The 21,238-nt window shown below is 37.0% G+C and overlaps 1 protein-coding gene across 1 annotated transcript; it reads left to right on the forward strand.

Annotated features, from left to right (window-relative positions):
• The first annotated feature begins 1,137 nt into the window (after positions 1–1,137).
• LOC120204537 (ERBB-3 BINDING PROTEIN 1-like) lies at positions 1,138–21,136 on the forward strand. The gene is made up of 12 exons (XM_039204591.1): positions 1,138–1,149; positions 14,834–14,841; positions 17,969–18,022; positions 18,113–18,239; positions 18,334–18,418; positions 18,540–18,689; positions 18,773–18,926; positions 20,044–20,259; positions 20,351–20,487; positions 20,576–20,667; positions 20,768–20,947; positions 21,060–21,136. Exons 4-12 carry the CDS (start codon positions 18,149–18,151, stop codon positions 21,131–21,133), a joined length of 1,179 nt encoding a protein of 392 aa, XP_039060522.1. The 5' UTR covers positions 1,138–1,149; positions 14,834–14,841; positions 17,969–18,022; positions 18,113–18,148; the 3' UTR covers positions 21,134–21,136.
• Positions 21,137–21,238: the final 102 nt, after the last annotated feature.

The raw sequence follows: 21,238 nt of genomic DNA on the forward strand, positions 1-21,238 counted from the left end.
AATCCTTCCTTTGGTTACAAGATGCCCTTTGCGGGTTTTCACCTTGACCCCCTTTCTTTTTCTTCTCTTTTTTTTTATTTTCTATTTTTTTCTCTCTTTTTTTTTTCCTTTTTTTTCTTCAAGCATAATATTTCTTGACAGAATCCGAGTTTATTGGATTTTTCAGAATTTTTCCATCCATTTCTGCCAAGATCAACGCTCCTCCGGAAAAGGCCTTTTTCACAACGTATGACCCTTCCCAATTAGGCATCCATTTCCCACGGAAATCTTTATGTATAGGCAAGATCTTTTTTAGTACTAGATCACCCTCTTGGAATTCTCTTGGATGTACTTTCTTATTATGAGACTTCATCATCCGTTTTTGATACATCTGTCCATGGCAAATAGCTTTCAATCTTTTCTCTTCAATAAGGTTCAATTGATCAAATCTAGCTTGGATCCATTCAGATTCATCCAATTTTATTTCTCTCAATATTCGGAGCGATGGAATCTCAACTTCAATTGGTAAGACTGCTTCCATCCCGTAGACTAAAGAAAAAGGCGTTGCCCCAGTAGATGTTCGAACAGTAGTTCGGTATGCATATAGAGCAAAAGGTAACTTCTCGTGCCAATCTTTGTAAGTTTCAGTAGTCTTTGTAATGATTCTCTTGATGTTCTTATTTGCTGCTTCAACTGCCCCATTCATTTTTGGACGATACGCCACTGAGTTTGAATGTTTGATCTTAAACTGTGCACAAAGTTCGATCATCATTTTGTTATTCAGGTTCAGAGCATTATCTGTAATGATCCTCTCTGGTAGGCCATATCGACAAACTATCTCTTTCTTTATGAATTTGCAGACTGTGGACCTCTTAATATTGGTGTATGAAGCAGCTTCAACCCATTTGGTAAAATAATCAATTGCCACAAGGATGAAACAATGTCCATTCGATGCTTTTGGTGTGATTGTTCCAATGACATCTATTCCCCACATAGAAAATGGCCAGGGTGCTGTCATTACATGTAAAGGAGATGGGGGTACATGAATCTTGTCTGCATATATCTGGCATTTATGACATTTCCTTGCATAATCAATGCAATCTGTGTACATAGTAGCCCAATAGTATCCATATCTCATTATTTTTCTGGCCATGGAAATACCATTTGCATGTGTTCCACATATTCCACTGTGTACTTCTTCAATGACATTTCGAGCTTCACTGGTATTTAAACATCTCAACAGCATTTGATCACTGCTTCTTCTATACATAATCTCTCCATCAAGAAAATATCCAACAGCCATTCTTCTCAAGGTTCTTTTATCAATTTCTGATGCATTTGGTGGATAACTTTGATTTTTGATATATTGCAGGATATCATGATACCATGGTTTACCATCTACCTCTTCTTCCACACTATAACAATGTGCAGGAATTTCATACACTTGCATTTTGATTGGCATCATATCAACTTTCTTATTTGCCTGAAACATAGCAGCTAATGTAGCCAAAGCATCTGCCATCTGATTTTCTTCTCGAGGGAGATAATTGAAGGTAACTCTCTCAAATTCTTTCACTAATTCGAGTGTAAAATTTCGGTATTCCAATAATTTGGGATCTTTTGTTTCCCATTCTCCTCGCAATTGATACACCACTAACGATGAATCTCCATATATCTTGAGAAATTTGATTTTTCTTTCTATAGCTGCTTTCAATCCCATGACACAAGCTTCATATTCCGCCATATTATTGGTGCAAAAGAACTCTAGTCTGCTTGTAAAGGGATAATAAATATTTTCTGGAGAAATTAACACTGCCCCAATTCCTCGTCCCAAAGCATTAAATGCTCCGTCAAAGTAAAGCTTCCAACATGCAAATTCATCATTTGTTTTGACTTCTTCATTCATGGATATGTATAACAAATCTTCATCAGGAAAATTGAAGTTCAAAGGCTGATAATCATTTGATACACGACTGGCCAGGAAATCAGCTATGACACTTCCTTTTATCGCTTTTTGGTTGACATATACAATATCAAACTCAGATAATAACATCTGCCATCTAGCCATTCTGCCTGTCAAAGCTGGTGATTCCATTAAGAATTTCAAAGGATCAAGTTTTGATATCAACCAAGTAGTATGGTATAACATATATTGTCTGAGTCTTCGAGTAGTCCACACCAAGGCACAACATAATTTTTGTATTGGTGGATATCGAACTTCACAATCAGTAAATTTCTTGCTCAGATAATAAATAGCTTTTTCTTTCCTTCCTGATTCATCATGCTGTCCTAGTACACATCCCATCGAATTTTCGAAGACCGTCAAGTAGAGAATTAATGGTCTATCAGGTATTGGTGATACTAAAATGGGGGCATTGGATAAATATTTCTTAATAATATCCAAAGTTTCTTGACATTCTTCATTCCAGACTTCAGGATTGTTCTTTCGAAGTAATTTGAACACTGGATCACATTTGTCAGTCAATTGAGAAATGAACCGAGATATATAATTTAATCTCCCCAAAAAGCCTCGAACTTCTTTTTTTGTGTTGGGTGGTGGAAGATCTTGAATTGCTTTTACTTTATCTGGATCAATCTCAATTCCTTTTTTGCTGACTACAAATCCCAAAAGTTTCCCAGAAGTTACCCCAAAAGTGCATTTAGCAGGGTTAAGCTTTAATTGATACTTCCTCAATCTCTGGAAAAGCTTCCTCAGATTTTGAATATGTTCTTCTTCCGTTCTGGATTTGGCAATCATGTCATCTACATATACTTCAATCTCTTTGTGCATCATGTCATGAAACAAAGTTACCATGGCTCTTTGATATGTTGCCCCTGCATTTTTCAATCCAAATGGCATCACTTTATAACAGAATGTGCCCCACATGGTTATAAATGTTGTTTTCTCCATATCTTCAGGATTCATTTTTATCTGATTATATCCTGAAAAGCCATCCATAAATGAAAACCATGCATGCCCTGCAGTATTGTCCACCAATGTGTCTATGTGGGGTAATGGAAAACTATCTTTCGGACTAGCTTTGTTGAGATCTCTGTAATCCACGCACATTCGAACTTTTCCATTTTTCTTAGGTACGGGAACAATGTTGGCTACCCATTCTGGGTATTTAGATGCCTGTAGGAAACCTGCATTGATTTGTTTCATCACTTCTTCTTTGATTTGCAACAACATTTCTGGCCTCATTCTTCTGAGCTTTTGTTGGATTGGTTTATATTCTGGATTGATTGGAAGGTTGTGTATCACTATATCTGTGCTTAAACCAGGCATATCTTGATAAGACCATGCAAAGATATCTTTGAACTCTTGAAGGAGATTTATCAATTCTTGTTTTATCTGGACTGTCAGAGTGGTACCAATTTTCACCTCTTTTATTTCTTCATCTGTTCCCAAATTCACAGTCTCAACCTCTTCCTTGTGTGGTAGAATTTGTTTGTCCTCTTTTTCTACCAATCTTAATAGTTCAGTAGGAACATCACATTCCAGTTCATCTTCACAACCATTGATTTCTTCCAGACATATAGGCTGCTCTAAATTTATCACTGGATTAAATCTAGGAATAAACATGCTATTAACACGGTGACACCTGCAAATTTAAGTCGGAACATTTCCGAAAGAATATAGTAAATTTATGAAAATAAATAAATGTAAAAATGTAAGAAAATGTAAAGAATGATTGCCATCTGAAAATTTTAAAGAAAATTTCTTATATTTAACATAATTTCTTTTACAAGATAACAAAAAGTTTTCATATTTTTGAGCTAAACATAAAGATTAGTTCTGAATATTACTCTGCATTAATATTAAAAACTATAGGAAGATCTTCAGTGGTCCAATTGGTGAGTGTTTCTCCAGGAAGACATGGTCGAATCCTATCCAAGTACTTGCCAGTCTTGTTGTCATTCATGATCATGTTGATAAATAATCCATTCATAGCTTCTTCAACTATGTCTTGATCTTTTGTCAACTTTTCTTCTTTAAAGGCTTCAACAAGCTGCTGTTCCACATTAATTGTTCCCCCTGATCTGAATATGGTCTTCAACTGTGGGAAAGACATGTGTTTCCAAAGGATTTCTCCCCCTTTCAATTTTGCCTTTCTGTCTTCACATCTTCTTTTCATCTCTTTGTTCTTTTGCTGAAGATTGGGCTTAAATCCCAGCCCAAAACGGTCTTTTTTCATCTTTATACTGATAGGAACTGAAATCCCTTGAAGATTCTTTCCTAGACCTCTCCCAGCTTTAGCTCCGATGCCTAAAGTTTGTTGTACCGTCATCTTGGTGCAATCAGACAATTTGGGATATGGAATTTTGCTTCCTTCCGCAATAAAGGTTGCATTTACAAATTCAATAGCTCGAAAAGAGCATTCAAGAGCCTCATCATTGGTGTCGATATATGGAACATCGCTTGTTACAGACGCAATGATTTCTTCTTCAGCACTGACGCATATTAGTTGTCCATCAACAACAAATTTCAATTTCTGATGTAATGAAGAAGGAACGGCTCCTGTTGAATGAATCCATGGCCTCCCTAATAGACAATTATATGTGGGGTGGATGTCCATAACCACAAAGTCAATATTGTACACGACTGGGCCAATTAACAACGGTATTTCCATTTTCCCAAGCACTTCTTTTTGAGTACCATCAAATGCTCGTACCACATTCTGATAACTCTTCATGTGTGATTGATCCAGAGGCATTCTTTGAAGTGTAACTAGGGGCATCAAGTTGAGAGCGGATCCATTGTCAATCAATACTCCTGGCAACACATGACCATGACAATGTGTCGTGATGTTCAAAGCTTTTACTGTCCCCATTCCGCCCTCTGGTATTTCATCATCTGTGAACGTTATGTAATTGACAGCGGCTATATGTCCCACAATTCTGTCAAGTTTATTGAGGGATATATCTTCGGGGATAAATGTTTGATTGAGGATTTTCATCAAAGCATTCCTATGCGCTTCTGAATTCATCAAAAGATCAAGAATAGAAATTCTCGCCTGTTGTTTGTGTAGTTGTTCAACCACACTATACTCACTATGTTTCAAGAATTTCAAAAATTCTTGAGCTTGCTTTTCTGTCACAGGTTCATTGAATGCTGGAAGGGATTCATCCTCAAATACCTTCTGAGGTATTGCCATGGCTTTTCCTTTTGCTTTCACTTGTTCTGAAGCATTGGATGTTTCGGGAGAGTAACATCTCCCACTTCTTGTAAAGAAACCGACCTCGCTCACTGCTTCAGACGTCAATGTAGTACTCAAACTCTGTATTTTCTCTTCTGTTTTATCTAGAGAATCAGATCCTCCTACCATTGAAACATTGGTAGTATAATTCCAAGGTACCCTGCGGGTATCTTTGTATGGAAATGGTAGAGGAGTGGTAATAACTACTTTTGGCCTTATTGGTGCCGGAATCACCGTGGATGATTTCACATTAATGATTACAGGATCATTTATTCTTTGATTTGGTTTAGAATCCTCTGATGAGCAAACATCATCTTTTTTTTTCCCGGGTTCTTCTTCAAAGAATTCTATTTCTCTGTTGTTCATCAATTTTTGCACCAAGTTTCTAAACTCAGGACATAGTTGAATTTTATGCCCTTTCTCCTGATGATATTCACAATAATTCTTGCCTTCATTCTGCTTTGGCCTGAATTGTTGTGGAATTATACCGGCTAAAGAAAGCTGTTGGAATATCCAAACAAATGGAGATTTAATTTCAGAAATGTCAGTCTTTGCTTTCTTTCTGTTCTCTTCCTGAATTGCATTCACGTTTTTATCTCCATGATTTGGCAATGGATGACTTGATGCGGATGGTGTATTGAATTCCAACTTCCCAGTGTTGATCAAATTTTGAACCACCCTTTTGAATGCTAGACAGTTTTCAATAGAATGTCCTGTAATTCCTTCATGGTAAACACAGTGTGCCTTTGTATCATACCAAGGAGGGAATGGTGGTTGCATGGGAACCAAAGGATAGGGCCTTATAACATCTGCTTTTAACAGCGAATCATAGATCTCTGCATATGGTACTGGTAAAGGTGTAAAAGATAACCTTTCATTTTCCTTTCGAGATCCTCTGGAATCTGCTCGATTAGTGTTTGTTTCCTCTTTCTTAACCCTTGGCTGGGTTATTGTAACACTTTTCGATGAATCCTTGCTGTAAGAATTTGCATTGTTGACTTCATTCTCCTTTTTCCGGTACGTAGGTCTTTTGGAACTAGACCCATCATTTGATTCAATCTTGCCACTTTTCAAGACATTTTCAATTAATTCTCCAGAAATGACCAAATCTGCAAAATTTCTGGTTGCATTCCCCATTAGATGGTTTAAATAAGGAGCCTTCAATGTATGGACAAACATCACTGTGGCCTCTTTTTCTGACAAAGGTGGTTGAACTTGGGCCGCAGTGTCACGCCATCTCTGGGCATACTGTCTGAATGTTTCATTATTCTTTTTCTCCAAGTTTTGAAGAGTCCATCTGTCAGGGACCATGTCTGTCACATGGCGGTACTGCTCTAAAAATGCTTTAGCCAAATCTTTCCAAGATCTAATGTTGGCTTTGGTCAATTGAGTATACCATTTTAAAGCCGGTCCTGTCAAACTATCCTGGAAGCAGTGAATTAACAATTTTTCGTCCTTCACATATCCTGCCATTCTTCGACAAAACATAGTAATGTGGGATGAAGGGCATGTAGTACCATTATATTTATCAAATTCGGGAGCTTTGAACTTGATAGGGAGGATTAGGTCTGGAACCAAACTCAACTCACTAGCATCAAATCCATAGAATGATTCAGTTATTTCCACGGATTTCATTCGCTCTTCTAAGCTCTTGATCTGTCTGGTCAGTTCTTCATTTACTTTTTGTTTCTCATTTAGCTCATTCAAATCTGGGATCAACTGATCAGTATTAAGATCCCCTACTTTCACATCTGATATAAGCGGATTTTTGCTTGAAGATGCGGGATCCACTTGTTGATCTTCATGTGGTTTAGCTTCTTGTAATGCAGATGTACGAGCATTGATTTGTATAGGGGTAGTACCAGAGTGATAAATTGGTTCTGGTGAAAAACCTAGAGGATATATGGGTTCTTGGTCGAAAGATACAGGATTTTCATGCATTTTTCCACTGATAGCCTGCCTTTTAAACATGTCCTCTATCTTCTTCATCATACTGTCTTGTGAATTTGCAATACTGGCTTCAATTTTTTCCAACTTCATTCTCATTTCTTCTTGTTCTTTATGATGCTGTTCCTCAATACGCTGTATTTTATCCTCCATAATTCTCTTAGTAGCTTGTCTAGTACTGTAGTGATGTAGTATTTCTCTTTTGGCCAGAGTAACTGCGATTGAAAAATCTTTTAATATTATTTTTTCAAATTTTAATTGATGAATTTTAACTTAATAAATAAAATAATTCATAGTGAAAATTATGAAATGAATGATGAATGTATGCAAAATGCATGTATGTAAAAACATTGATCCCAAAAAGTTAACTGTCATAGAACAACTTCCATCGGCATACAAAAGTTTCTTTATAATATTTTAGAACTACAGATAAGGCATAGCTTTCCTATTAAGCTCTATAACTTCTTTCATTAACCATGAAACCTTCTTTCCATACTTAGAAACTGGATCAACTTGATGCTCAATTATTTCGGCTTCAACAGCTAGTTCCCCAACATATCTGGCAACCTCGCTCATTTGTACCATGGCCTCGAACACCATATTGCTTCTTTCTTCACTTCTTTCGACATAGAACTCAGTTGACTTTTGCCATTGTCCAGTTGTTCCTTCAAGAGTTTGCTCTAACTCAGTGATTCTGACTTGACAATTGTGCAGAATTTTTTCAAGATCTCTAATGCGTCTTCGCAGTGAAGCATTTTCCTCATTACTTTCTTTGAGATCATTAGGTCCTAGACTAACCTTTTCTTGAAACAATGATTCTTCCAGTTGCAAAATGTAAGCATTAAACTCTGAGTTTTTGTTTCTAGACTGATCCAGATCCTCTTCAAGTTTTGTTCGTGCTTCTTGCGTTCTTTGATTAAGCTTCTGGATTTGAACATCTTTGTTTCTGCATCTTTGCATCCAATTGCTAGCTACTTCCTGCTCTACCTCAAGTCTGGTATTGAAATTTTTTCTTTCTAACTCCCATTTTTCTTTTTCAACATTGGATTCTTCCATCTTTTGGTCTCTGACTTCAAGCTCAGCAATCAACTGGTTCATTTCAGATTCAAATCCCTTGAACATGATACTTTTCTCGCTTTCAAATTTAACAAAGATGTCATTCTTCATCTCTTCTAAATCTTTGGCTCGATCTCTTTCTCTTTGCATTTCATTCATGATCTCGCGGTGTTCAGCCTTGTGTTTTATAATTCGCTCTCTTCTGTCGACCTCGAAATCTTCCATTTTTTGCTTTCCTTTTTCCAGGCTTTTGAGTAGACGGCTATTCTTTCCTTTCAGATCTTCAACTCGTCTTTTCTCAATGTTCAATTCTCTGGTCATCTGTACCGTCAATTGGCTGGGTCCTGATGATTTTCGGGATTTATATAACTCCTGGTAATTTTTCTGTAAGGCTCTGTACTCATCCTCACCTTTTTCTTTATCTTTTCTCAACATTGCACATTGTGATGAATGAAAGTCAATGTCAACCCCTAACATAGCTTTATCTTGTCTCATTTGCTCTAATTCTTTCGACCAACCTTCTCTTTCTGCTTCAAACTCAGCTCTCAGGATTTCAATCTCTGATGGAACCAACTTGATGCGATCTTCCATAGAAATATCCTCATTTTGATCTGGTAGAGGAATATTTTCGTTTTTCCTGACAGATCTCCATTCTTCATAATCAGGAGTTAGCATTTCTTTTGCTGCTTTAGCTCGAATACAAAAAGTTGTTTTCCAAGCTATAACGGCTTCCATGATATTTCTTTTATAATTTTTGCTGTGGAATGCGAACTCAGATGACTGTAGTCCAGCAGTGACAGGTACAAATTGACGACCTTCATACTGTCTTATAACCAGAAGTGGTGCATATCCAATTCCTCCCCATAATCCGAGCAGCATTATCCAATTGTAATCACCACACCTGTAAAAGAATTCCCTTTGTATTTGCCACGGGGCTCGCCAAACAACGTCATTGCTTTGCAGATTTCGAAAGGCATTAATCCACATATCTTTCTTAATTTCTTTAGGCCATTCCTGCTCCAGAAATTCCTTTAATGGTGAATAATCCGTATTGAAGCGTCGGTATGAAACCTTTTCCGTCCTCCAGAAATGACTACGGATCCAAACATATAACAACTGGGTACACCCTGAGAATCGTCCACCTCCTAACCTTCTGCAAGCATTTAACGATCTGAAGGTCTCTGCTAGGATGGCAGAAACAGGATTAATCTTCTTCGGTAGCTGTTCAAATAAGTCTACCACTACAGCTTCAACATATCCCAATACTTTTGGGAATATGACCATACCATATATACCCAGAGCAAATAGATCGAATCGTACTTTAGCGTCTGGATGACTCTGAATAAGCTCTCTGATGTTGGTCCAAGCAATGCCTTCGCTTTCGCCTTTTTGTTTTGTACGGGATGCTACCCATTCTTCTCGTACCCCAGCAATCTTTGCTAATTTAACTCGAAAGGGCTGAGTTTTAATTGACTTTGAATATATTCGATTCTCCAAAGCACCTTCAAGATGTAACAAAGTTGTATATTCTTCAATAGTAGGGACCAAGTCCTCCTTATTGAAAGTGAAGCAATTGTACCCTGGATTCCAGAATTGAACTAGGGCTCTGAGTAATTCATCATCAACTTCAACATAGAGCAAATATGGGATGTCTCCGTAAGTCTGATAAAACTGCAATTTTTTGTTTGAATCCCAACTTTCCCAAATGCTTCGCAAATCTTGCATATCATTTCTTTTTAGTGAAACTGAAGCATAACTGGCCAAGTCAGATACATAATCATCCTGCAGACTGTCTCCTTCTTGTCTTTGTAAATCTTCAGCCCACTGTCTTACTTCTGAGTTTAGAATTACTTGACTTGAACACTTTTTATCCATAGATGTAGGCTTTCCAATGAGACAATTAACACAAGGATCAATGTCTTTTATCCTGTATGATGCAATGCAAACAGAAAAATAAAGAACACCCAAAAAGAAAATAAATTAGTTTACATAATAAAGAAATTTAATAATAACATTTACATAAATTCTTTATTTAAACATGCTTTTCTGAATTTAAATAATTTAAATAAACATGTAATTTAAACAATAAATTAACAGGAAAGACAGAATTTATTTCTCCTGTGTGTACACCTATTTTGGACAAAATTTTGGCATGACTTCGGATTGGAAGAGTTTCTAAGGTTTTTTATATGCAGGGTTTCAGATCTAGGAGTAAAGGTACTCGAATTGTCCATGTTAGTGCCTCCTTAGGCTGCTAACCCTCAATCCTAGTCCATTACAGACTAAAGTGGATCGAGTTCAATTCGAGGGGATACATTTCTCTATGCCTGACACAGAGAATAAATTCTCACGAAGACATAGAGCATATGAACCCCGAAAGTTACTTGCTAGGTCTGACACGGAGAATAAATTCTCACGAAGACGTCGCTTTCACTTCCACTTAAAAGGGACAACTCAATTATAAAGCTTCATGTAATGCAATGCAAGTGTTGTGTGTGAGCAGAAATGTTCAAACCTTTGACAGAAAAATAAATACTGAAATAAAATACTTGCAAATAAAATAAAACATATAAATATTATAAAAATAATAAATAAATAAATAAAAAGAATGAAAAGAAAGAATTAAAAATTAAATATATAAATTTTTAATTTTTAACTAATAGAGACAATTTATAATTAAATTTTTAAAAGTTTGACCAGTCCCCAGCAGAGTCGCCAAGCTGTCGTAACCGGTTTTTGTCCGGGCACGAAATATTAAATTTGGCGGGGAAATTGATGTGAATAAATAATTTTGAAAATAATTTGTGAGTCGCCATCGGCCTTTTGGATCAGGTAGGTCGAATACCTAAAAATTATCTTTTAAAAGAGTTTTTAAGAAAACCATATTTAAAAGATGAACTGATATGCGTTTTATAACCAAAAATTCGTTCTTTTTAATAATAAAAAGGGATTCGTGGTCGGTTACGTTTAGGGAAGGATTAGCACCCCTACAACGCCCAAAATTGGTACTTTTTAATTATAAATTGTCTCTATTATTAAAATTTAAAAATTCAAAAATATATTTAATTTATAATCCTATTATTTCAAAATTATATAAAAAATATTTATTTATTTAAAAATATCCGAAAAGAACTTCTAGGTGCCTTAAGACAGCTCTTTTCTTTGATATTTATAAATATTAATTTAAATAATATGGTTTACTTTTTAATTTTAAAATATCAGAATAGGACATCCAGTTGTATTAAGACTGTCCTTTTTCTTCAATATTAAAAATAAATATTTAAAAAAATACTATTTATTATATATTTATAAAAAATATTTAATAAAATATTTAATAATATAATAAAAATACAAATACTACTAAAACAATATATTTAAAAACAATAAAATAAATGAAAACATATAAAATAAATGAAAAAATAAAATTAAAAATCTAATTCATAATTAATCTAAATTACAGGGATTAAATATGTTATTTCTTTATTTGGTGACTAAAATAAAATTATCTAAAATTTGGATATTAGAATCAAATAAATTAAAAATATAAACTAAGGATTAAAATATTATTTATTAAAATTAATGGATTAAATCTGTAATTTATCCTAAATATATTATTTTAATATGAAGGACTAAAATAAATAAAATTAAAATTCGAAGACTAAATTAAAATATTATAAATTCAATTTAGTGACTAAAATGTAAAATTTACAAATACGAAGGACTGCGGACGGGGTTTAACTATTTCATAATTACGCGCATAGTCCTTCCCGAAACGACGTCGTTCGGGAAGGACTATAAGAGTCCAAATCGGCTGGCCCGAAGGGCCAGCCATTTCATTTCTTCTTTCTTTTTTTTTTCTTTCTCTCAAACAGAGAGAAGAATTCTCTGTCTTCTCTCTAAACTGAGAGGAGCTCAGCCGGCCGGCAGCCGTTAGCCAGCGTTCATCCGCCGTCAACCACCGCAGCCGGCCACCGTCTTCGGTGGCCGGAAAATTTTTTTTTACATCTAAATGTAGATCGGACCGTCCTAATGACGGTCCCGATACTTTTTTTCGTTAAACGACTCCCAATCGGAGCAGATCTACAAATATACCTTCGGTTTTTGTTGTATCCGGCGAGATCCGGTGGTCGAGGCTTCCTCGGTAAGTCTCTTCTTCCTTTTTCTTTTTTTTTCTTGGTTTTCTTGCTGCTGAGATCGTTGGTATTAGTTTGTATTTTCTCTGTTTTTTTTTCTATGTCTCTCTCTATTCTTTTTTTTTTTTGTCTCTCTGTCTCGTTCTATATCTCTGTCCTTTTTTTTTTTCGCAGATGGGTGGTGGCTTTTATAGCCACCACCGTTGTAGCTGTCGGACCGGTCCGAAGAAGGGCTCTCGGTGAGTCACCGGACTACCAGTGGTGACTCACCGAGTAGCCATGGCGTGGACGGCTGGTATATTATCTTCTGGAGTCTTCGGTTGGGACGTGGCAGCGGCGGAGGCGGCGAGATAGCAACGGCGGCCGCGTGTCCCTAGGGTATCAGACCCTAGGGTTTCCCTCTGGCACCATCTTTTACAAATCAACTAAACAATCAAAAAATAATAATAATTCTTATTTCCTCATCAATTATTGAATCAATGAATCAACTTTTGCACCCGTACATCCATTTCACGCAGCTCACTTAAGGATTAACCTGCAGAAACCAAACATTTGCTCAAACAAGACTTCCTACACATCTAAAACCCATAAACAGCAAATTATTGAATTCTAGGTACTTAACCAAACATTTTCAAACCAAAAGGAGTATATATGTTAACAAAACTTGCATTTGATTTACCAATTAACAATGGATACTTTCATAAAGCGGATGCAGGTAAGCAGCGTCTCGAATATATCGCTCTAGCCATATAATGCCGAAACCACAAGCCTACTGCAGCTCTATCTCTATCGGTGGGAGGTAGAAACTCTGTGCTTCCCGTCGTAAAACGCACCAAGCACATGCATACGAGAGGACCACAATGTCCTCTGGCTCCCGGTGATTGTTGTGGCGCGGTTTCGTCTCTGACAACTGTGACATTGAACTTCTTTGGCTTCTTGTGTCTAGAATGAGTCCAATAATTAATCTCATCCAAGAATTTAGCCAAATGAGAGCTCCATCCCTTGATAATATCTCTCAAATCAGACAGTGATATGTAATTTATCATGCTGTCATATACTATTATCTTCAGGGATGGGAGCTGAAGTTGGACGAGAAGCCAATTACGACGTTCCAAAACAGGGATAAACACCTACAATCATAAGTAATAATTCATTTATTTGCGCACTTATTTATGAACACCTTTAAAAAATTTAAAAAATAAACACTAACCTTATCGACCTCCCACCATGCAGGATAAAGTTTAGCTTGTTCATTGCCCAACGAAAATGATTCATCTCGTTGATTCTTCAAGTGAACTGCGTGAAAAGCCGCCGGCATTATTGTATATCGCGAATTTTTTTTATTTTTCCTAAGTTTCCTTATTATTAAAAGACATGACACCCACGCATCGATATGCTGTTTTACAAAAAATGACATATATTAGTGAATTACATTAATTTTTAAAAAAATTAATCAAAATCATATATAAGACTTATCTCCCCATCGAAATAGCCACTGTCTTCAACCCCTAATAACACACCCCACCAAGACCGATTAAGCAACAAATACATCTCATCATTGAGTTTGCTTATGTCAGTGTAACACCCTTGGCTCCGCTCATGTAGATAAAAATCAACTGCGGTCTTAGCCCAAAGGGTATTATCCAGAATTGTTTCCGGTAGTTGTCTCCTCTCCACTTCAGATACCGGAAGGGTACTAGCCGGTAACTCATACGAGATCCAACTCTCATCCATCATGTCCGGCAACGGTGGGGGTTTATCAATAATTCGATATATTACCCCATGTGAATCGGGCTCTGGAATGGTGGGAGAGACCTCTTCAACGATGACAGTGGCCTCTTGAACGGTGGGGGGGACTTTTGAGGGATGATAGGGGCCTCTTGAACGATTGGAGGGGACTCTTGAGGGATGACAGGTGAGTCGGACTTCTTCTTGCGGAGTCTTCGCACCATTGGGGTGAACGGAGACGTAATAGCACGTGCACGCCGTCTGATGCGTGAACTCCGTCGTGCAAGGAAAACCCGACGTAAAGCATCCACCTTATCGGGCCGCTAAAAAAAATTAATACATAAATCAGTAAATAAACATACATGATATTAAACAAAGACAAATATGTTTCAAACTTGCATTGTATTCACCCAAGTCATTATTCTATCATAGTTCACAAAATGCATCAGATAACATTCCAGAAGTAAGCACTTATATAAACATTTAAAAGGACAACATATATAAACATTCCAGAAGCAGAATAGTTTACTTTCGCAACACGAAACTTACTTTCGCAACGCGAAAATGACTATCGCAACGCGGAAATGGCTATCGCAACGCGGAAATGGCTATCGCAATGCGGAAATGGCTATCGCAACGCGGAAATGGCTATCGCAATGCGAAATGAAAATCGCAACGACAAAATCGCAACGCGAAACACAAATCGCATTGCGATTTTCATTTCGCATTGCGATTTTGTCGTTGCGATTTTCATTTCGCATTGCGATAGCCATTTCCGCATTGCGATAGTCATTTTCGTGTTGCGAAAGTAAACTATTCTTCTTCTACAAATTGAAACTTGAATGGATTGCATTACTTCAACCAAAAGACAAAAACAAAAACAAAACCAAAAACAAATACTAACAAAAACAGTTTAGCAGTATTGGCAGCAACCAAATGAATTTATTAAGCAATCTAAGTGAAATGGTTAATCTAAGTGAAATTACAAGTAAATTTATCATCAAGTTAAATATGAAAAATCTTAAACTTACCTCGTTGCGTAGAGTATGAACCTCATTCTGCAACGATGCTACCATCTCATGTAGAGCGGCTACCTCACCGCGTAAAGTAGACACCTCAACACGCCATGCATCATCGTCTTTGCGTAAAGTACCGACCTCCTCACGCAAGGCATTGTCCTCAACACGTAACTCCCCTAACTCATCTCGTGGAGGTGGAGAACATGGAGATAAATGTCGTGGCAACTTTTCCGGTCGCCTATCTTGCGGTGATGGTGGAGAAGAGGCTCGATGATATGACAGAATAGGTGATGGCTGTCGTTGTGGAGGTGTATAGTCGGGTCGATCAAGTGATGGCTCTGGGTGAGGTGATAGCTCTGGGTGAGGTGATGGCTCCCGAAGTGGAGGCTGCTCATCATCCGTGCCATCAAAAAAACGCTTACTAGCTTGCCACCAATCAGTGGCAAGCTCAGCTTCCGTGGGTGTCAGCCTCTGTAATGGAGTGTTGGCCTCCTAACAATATAAAAGCTCAACAAAGTTAAACGTGTACTAGTAATAACTTGTTTATAAACATATGGTAGTATTTATGTTAACTTACATTATTTATTGTCGTATACCGTAGTAAATCTTCCCATTGCAAGGTCCGTTTTCTCTTCCAGGAAATAGCCCTGGGAATATCATTTGAAGTTTTTATTGCATATGTTTTCATGGCGGGAAAGGCCTCAAATATCCAAATCTACAAACAATATAATAACAAACATTAGTAATTGTTAAATAATTACTTATAATTTTGGAAACATTATATAAAAATTCTTACCTTAAAGGCCCAAATAAAGCCTGTCAAAGTGTATTTGGAACCATCGCCATGCAAACTTTTTCGATCATCCAAGGCAGACGATAACTTATTCCATGTAGCTTTCCATAAATACGAGCCCCACGGAAACAGGTTCCACGCATTTAGGTCTTCTACCAATTTGATTAGATCATTCGGAATAGGTTGTCTGGCCTCTCTACCTAAAAAGCCGGCATGCAAAAGTATTAGAAGGCATACTCGGACAACATCGACGTCATCCATCCGAGTAAAACCATCTTTCTTATTCAATAATCTCGTCAGGTCTTCCACGTGTAGATTCGGCCTCTCCAGCTCAGGAAAAACCCGGGATAACCATGATGGGCGGGTAATGTGTCTAGTGTACCGACCTACATCATCGTGTCCGAAGCGTAGACCGGTGATTAAGCAAAACTCCTCCCGCCCAAAACACGTATACGCCGGTGGAAAATCAAACCATATCTCTTCATCACGACGTTGTATAGTATCTGGTAGATCGCTAGTCATGGTTTGAAGAAACAGGTGTGTCAATATCGCATCTCCACCGGGATGTTGTACTTTCAGCCATGGCCCGAAGCAAGTATCCTCAAACATTTTTCTTTGTGCAGGTGAAAGCTTCGACGCAATTGTTTTGGCCAGGCTGACTTTATTTCTTAAGGTCAATTGAGCCGAATAAAAGTTCTACAAAAACAATAAACATACTAAGTTAGATATACCAAAAACTACACTGTGAAGATATACTAAAAACAATAATAAACATAAAGAGTAGTAGTTTATTCTTCAAACTTAAATTTGCAACACTGTGAATTTCTTATTTGTCTTTGTTTTTTGGTTGAAGTAATGCAATTCATTCAAGTTTCAATTTGCAGAAGAAGAATAGTTTCTGAAAATGAAAATCGCAACACGAAAATGACAATCGCAACGCGAATTTGACTATCGCAACGAGAGAATAAAATCGCGTTGCGATTTTGTCGTTGCGATTTTCATTTCGCGTTGCGATTCTTGGTTGATTTAATAAGCAATCTAAGTGAAATGGTTAATCTATTATTGAAATTACCAGTAAACTTATCATCAATTTCAATATGAAAAACCTAATAATAATGCAAAAATTTTAAAAAGAAAATAATTAAAAAAACTAACCCTCGGTGGTTGATTTGGTTGATTTTCCATTTCTGATTGTGAGGGTGGCTCTGAGAGATGGAGATAGACGGATTTCGCCGGAGATGGGAATGGATTTCGTCGGAGATGGGTGAGAGAGTAAGAGATGGAGATGAGACTGAGTTGTGATTTTAGGTTTTAGGTTATGAGTTGCGATTACGGGATATACTGTGGACGGTTCAGTGTTCCAATATATTAATATTCGTGTTTGGAATTTGAAAATAAAATGCGCTTTGCGATACTAATGGCGCTTTGAAAATCGCATTGCGATTATGTATTATCTCGTTGCGAAAGTCAGTATCGCGTTGCGAAAGTAAGTATCGCGTTGCGAAAGTCAGTATCGCGTTGCGATTTTGTATTATCGCGTTGCGATAGTCAGTATCGCATTGCGATAGTCAGTATCGCATTGCGATTTTCCAAATTCACATTGCGATTTTCTAAATTCGCTTTGCGAATTGGGAAAATCGCAACGCGAAATTGGAAAATCGCATTGCGATAGTCATAATCGCGTTACGAATCTGGAAACTGATTTGTGATAATGGATATCGCGTTGCGAATTAGCGATCGCATTGCGATTTTGTTGGTCATTTTGGCAAATCCGGAAAAAGTTGGTTAAAATCGTATATTATATGGGATTTTTGGTCACTGAGGTTATTTTCTCTATTTTATTTTATATAAATGTGATTTGAAATATGAAAATATAGAGGTCAAAGTGACAAAAACACATAATTAGGAGGAGTGTTCAGACATTTGCCACAAATACATACAAAAGCAAAACCCTGCAAGGCCAGCGGTGATTGTAAAAAAAAAAAAATTGTAATGAAAAAACACGAAAAATCCCATATAAGGAAACGCTGCCGTTATGGTGAGCAGCGCAACCCTATCCTCAGCTTTCATTTTTTGCCTACATTTTTTTAAACCAATTTAATATACTCTCAGTAATCGCCTCTCCAAAACCCTAGCTCCTTAACTCGCTGCCGCCGATTTCACTCAGTGAGCTACTTTCTCTCTCAGTCTCTCTTGCTCGACTCTCGATTATTATTACTGGTTTTCGGATACTGATATTCTTTTTCCCCCTTCCAGGAATTCAACAGATTCTTTTTTTAAGCTTCGAAAACGATGTCGGACGAGGAACGAGAGGAGATGGAGCTGGATCTCGCCTCCCCTGAAGTTGTTACTAAATACAAGAACGCTGCTGAGATCGTGAACAGTTAATCTGTTTTTTGAATTTAATATTATCTTTTTTGTGGCATTTATTTCTTCTATTTTTGTGTTTATGTTTCATACTCTTTGGAAATTTGCAGAGGCTTTGCAGTTAGTTGTTAAAGAATGCAAACCAAAAGCTAAGATTGGTGACGTTTGTGAGAAAGGTGATGCATTTATCAGAGAGTAAGTGTTTAGTTGCTGACGGTTTTAGTCTTCAGTGTTTAGAGTTTATTATAATTGTTACTATTGATGATGAAATTAGAGATTTTGTGGATTGTTGTTTGTTTGTTTATGTAATGTGAAGGCAAACTGGCAATATGTATAAGAATGCTAAGAAGAAGATTGAGAAGGGTGTTGCCTTCCCCACTTGTCTTTCTGTCAACAACACTGTTTGTCATTTCTCTCCACTTGCTAGTGACACCTCCGAGCTGCAAGAAGGTGATATGGTGAAGATGTAAGCTCCATATACTATATTTTTTGCTTAATTTGACTTTTTTTTTATATTTTGTTGGGATTTAATGCTTACCCTTTATGCAGTGATATGGGTTGCCACATTGATGGGTTTATAGCTGTAGTTGCGCACACCCATGTTGTTCAGGAAGGGCCAGTCACCGGCAGGAAGGCTGATGTTGTTGCTGCTGCAAATACAGCTGCTGAAGTCGCCTTGAGGCTTGTCAGGCCTGGGAAAAATGTAATTGTTCTACATATCTCTCTGCAACATTCTTTATTATTCTCGTGTTTTCTTTAGCTATTGTGCATTTTTTATTCTATAATTCTTGAGCCGAGCTTTTGGTTTTCAAGTTGAATTGGGGGGGCGGGGGTGTAAAGACCGTTTTCAGTTATTACGTTTACATGATGAATTTTGGCCCCCTAAATGATTAATATCTTTTATTAGCTATGGATCTACATTCAAATGAAGCTTTTTGTCATAGTTACTCTGATAGGGGATTTGATCTCTCAACACACTATGCCTTTTGATTTGATTCGTAGAAGTGATTGAAATATGTATAATATAAATTTGAAGGATAGGCAACTTTGCCGAGGTGATCAGTCTTTTATCCATCCCCTCTTTTCCCTGTTGCCCGTATTATGTTTTGTCATGTTAGGCTGCCTTTGGCTAGTACATCTTTCATTGGATCATGCCAGTTGTTCTACATGGCCAACATTTTCTTTGTCACTAACATAAAGTGGGTACAATCTTATGACTGTTTTTATTTAACTGTTGAGAAATACTGTCAAGTAAATGCTATATTTTTCATTGTTTCAAAGTCTTGCTCTGTCCAGAAATATTGGTTTGTTTAACTCTTTTTCGTGTATATATATATCTTTTGTTGGTTCACATGATTCCTATGTGATGAAGATAACCCTGAGCTATGGATTTAGTTCCAATATAGCCTCTTTTAGTCGTAGATACACTGATAGAGAATCATTTATGATCATTTCCTTTGTGAGTCGCTTTCTACCCTCTGTTTTGACCATCTAACCCACCTGTTGCAGTGGGAAGCCAACTCACAGGAGATCGATTGTTTTCTTTTTCACCCTTAAATTATCTAACATAGTTTGGACTTTCGAATTTTCCTCTATTCTATTTTCCCTATGCGATGAATAATTTTCGAAAGCTATGGACCAACATCCAAGTGAGGCATAGTTATTCTGATAGGGAAATGTTTTAATGTTCCTCCTTTTCTGATGAATGCATTACTAGTTACTAGTTTCCTTTGTAATTTATATTGTTTAGTACATGCATCCTTACTTTAATTGATATTATCTGTTGTACTTAAAGTCTTTTGTTATGGTTTTAATGGCAGAATAAAGATGTAACGGATGCAATTCAGAAGGTAGTTGCAACTTATGATTGCAAAACTGTTGAAGGTGTTCTTAGCCATCAACTGAAGCAGTTTGTGATAGATGGAAACAAAGTCATACTAAGCGTCTCCAATCCAGATACCAGAGTTGATGATGCGGAGTTTGAGGAAAATGAAGTTTATGCAGTAGATATAGTTGTTTCAACTGGTGAAGGCAAGGTAATTGTCTCTTGTTTTTTAACCTTGTTGCTGTGCCTATGCTTATGTCTATTGATCTTGTCCTTGAAATTTCCATGCACTGAAATTACAGCCCAAGCTCTTGGATGAGAAGCAGACAACAATTTATAAGAGAGCAGTTGACAAGAATTATCATTTAAAGATGAAGACATCTAGATTTATTTTCAGTGAAATAAATCAGAAATTTCCTATTCTCCCATTCACTGCTAGGTCTGTAATTGTGAAACGTATCTGGTCTGAATATGTGTTGGTGGTTATTACTGTTGTGCAGTGCTTCATGTCTATTTTCTATGTACAGGGCTTTGGAAGAGAAAAGAGCTCGTCTGGGTTTAGTTGAATGTGTGAATCATGACCTCTTGCAGCCATATCCTGTTCTTCATGAGAAGCCTGGTAAGAAATGATGGCTGAAATCTAGTTTAATAGTGATAGGAGATGAAATGGTACCATGTTGACACTATGAGCTAATGCAATCTGGAATGTAATCCTGCAGGGGATTATGTTGCTCATATAAAATTCACGGTGCTGCTAATGCCTAATGGATCAGATCGGATCACATCCCATCCACTTCAGGAGCTGCAGCCAACCAAGACGATAGACGATCCTGAAATCAAGGCATGGTTAGCTTTGGGAACAAAAACAAAGAAAAAAGGTGGTGGGAAGAAGAAGAAAGGTACGGTGTAACGTATAACACGTTCTTTTGTCCGATAAAATAAATTTGATGTAGTAGAAGCAAATATTTGAGGATTATGTAGTAAACTGAAGGTGGTACATGAGTATTGCAGGCAAGAAGGGTGAGGGTGACAAAGCTGATGCAGAGCCTATGGATGCATCAACAAATGAAGCTGCTGCATCTTAAGAAAAGGAAAAAACAAACTTTGTTCTTCTACTTGCACTCTCTTTTTTACTGTGCTCAACTTTTCAATTTTGGTACTTTGTATGTGATAGGGTTATGAGTTAGTAT

The sequence above is a fragment of the Hibiscus syriacus genome, unplaced genomic scaffold (assembly GCF_006381635.1).
Source record: "Hibiscus syriacus cultivar Baekdansim isolate YM2019G1 unplaced genomic scaffold, ASM638163v2 tig00011079_pilon, whole genome shotgun sequence".
NCBI lineage: Eukaryota > Viridiplantae > Streptophyta > Magnoliopsida > Malvales > Malvaceae > Hibiscus > Hibiscus syriacus.

What these genes read in the sequence shown, in the direction of transcription:
- LOC120204537 (XM_039204591.1), top strand. Translation starts at nt 18,149, where the DNA reads ATGTCGGACGAGGAACGAGAGGAGATGGAGCTGGATCTCGCCTCCCCT. An exon ending in CGCTGCTGAGATCGTGAACA is followed by an intron (nt 18,240 to 18,333) that starts GTTAATCTGTTT and finishes GGAAATTTGCAG; the next exon opens with AGGCTTTGCAGTTAGTTGTT. An exon ending in TTGTCAGGCCTGGGAAAAAT is followed by an intron (nt 18,927 to 20,043) that starts GTAATTGTTCTA and finishes TTTTAATGGCAG; the next exon opens with AATAAAGATGTAACGGATGC.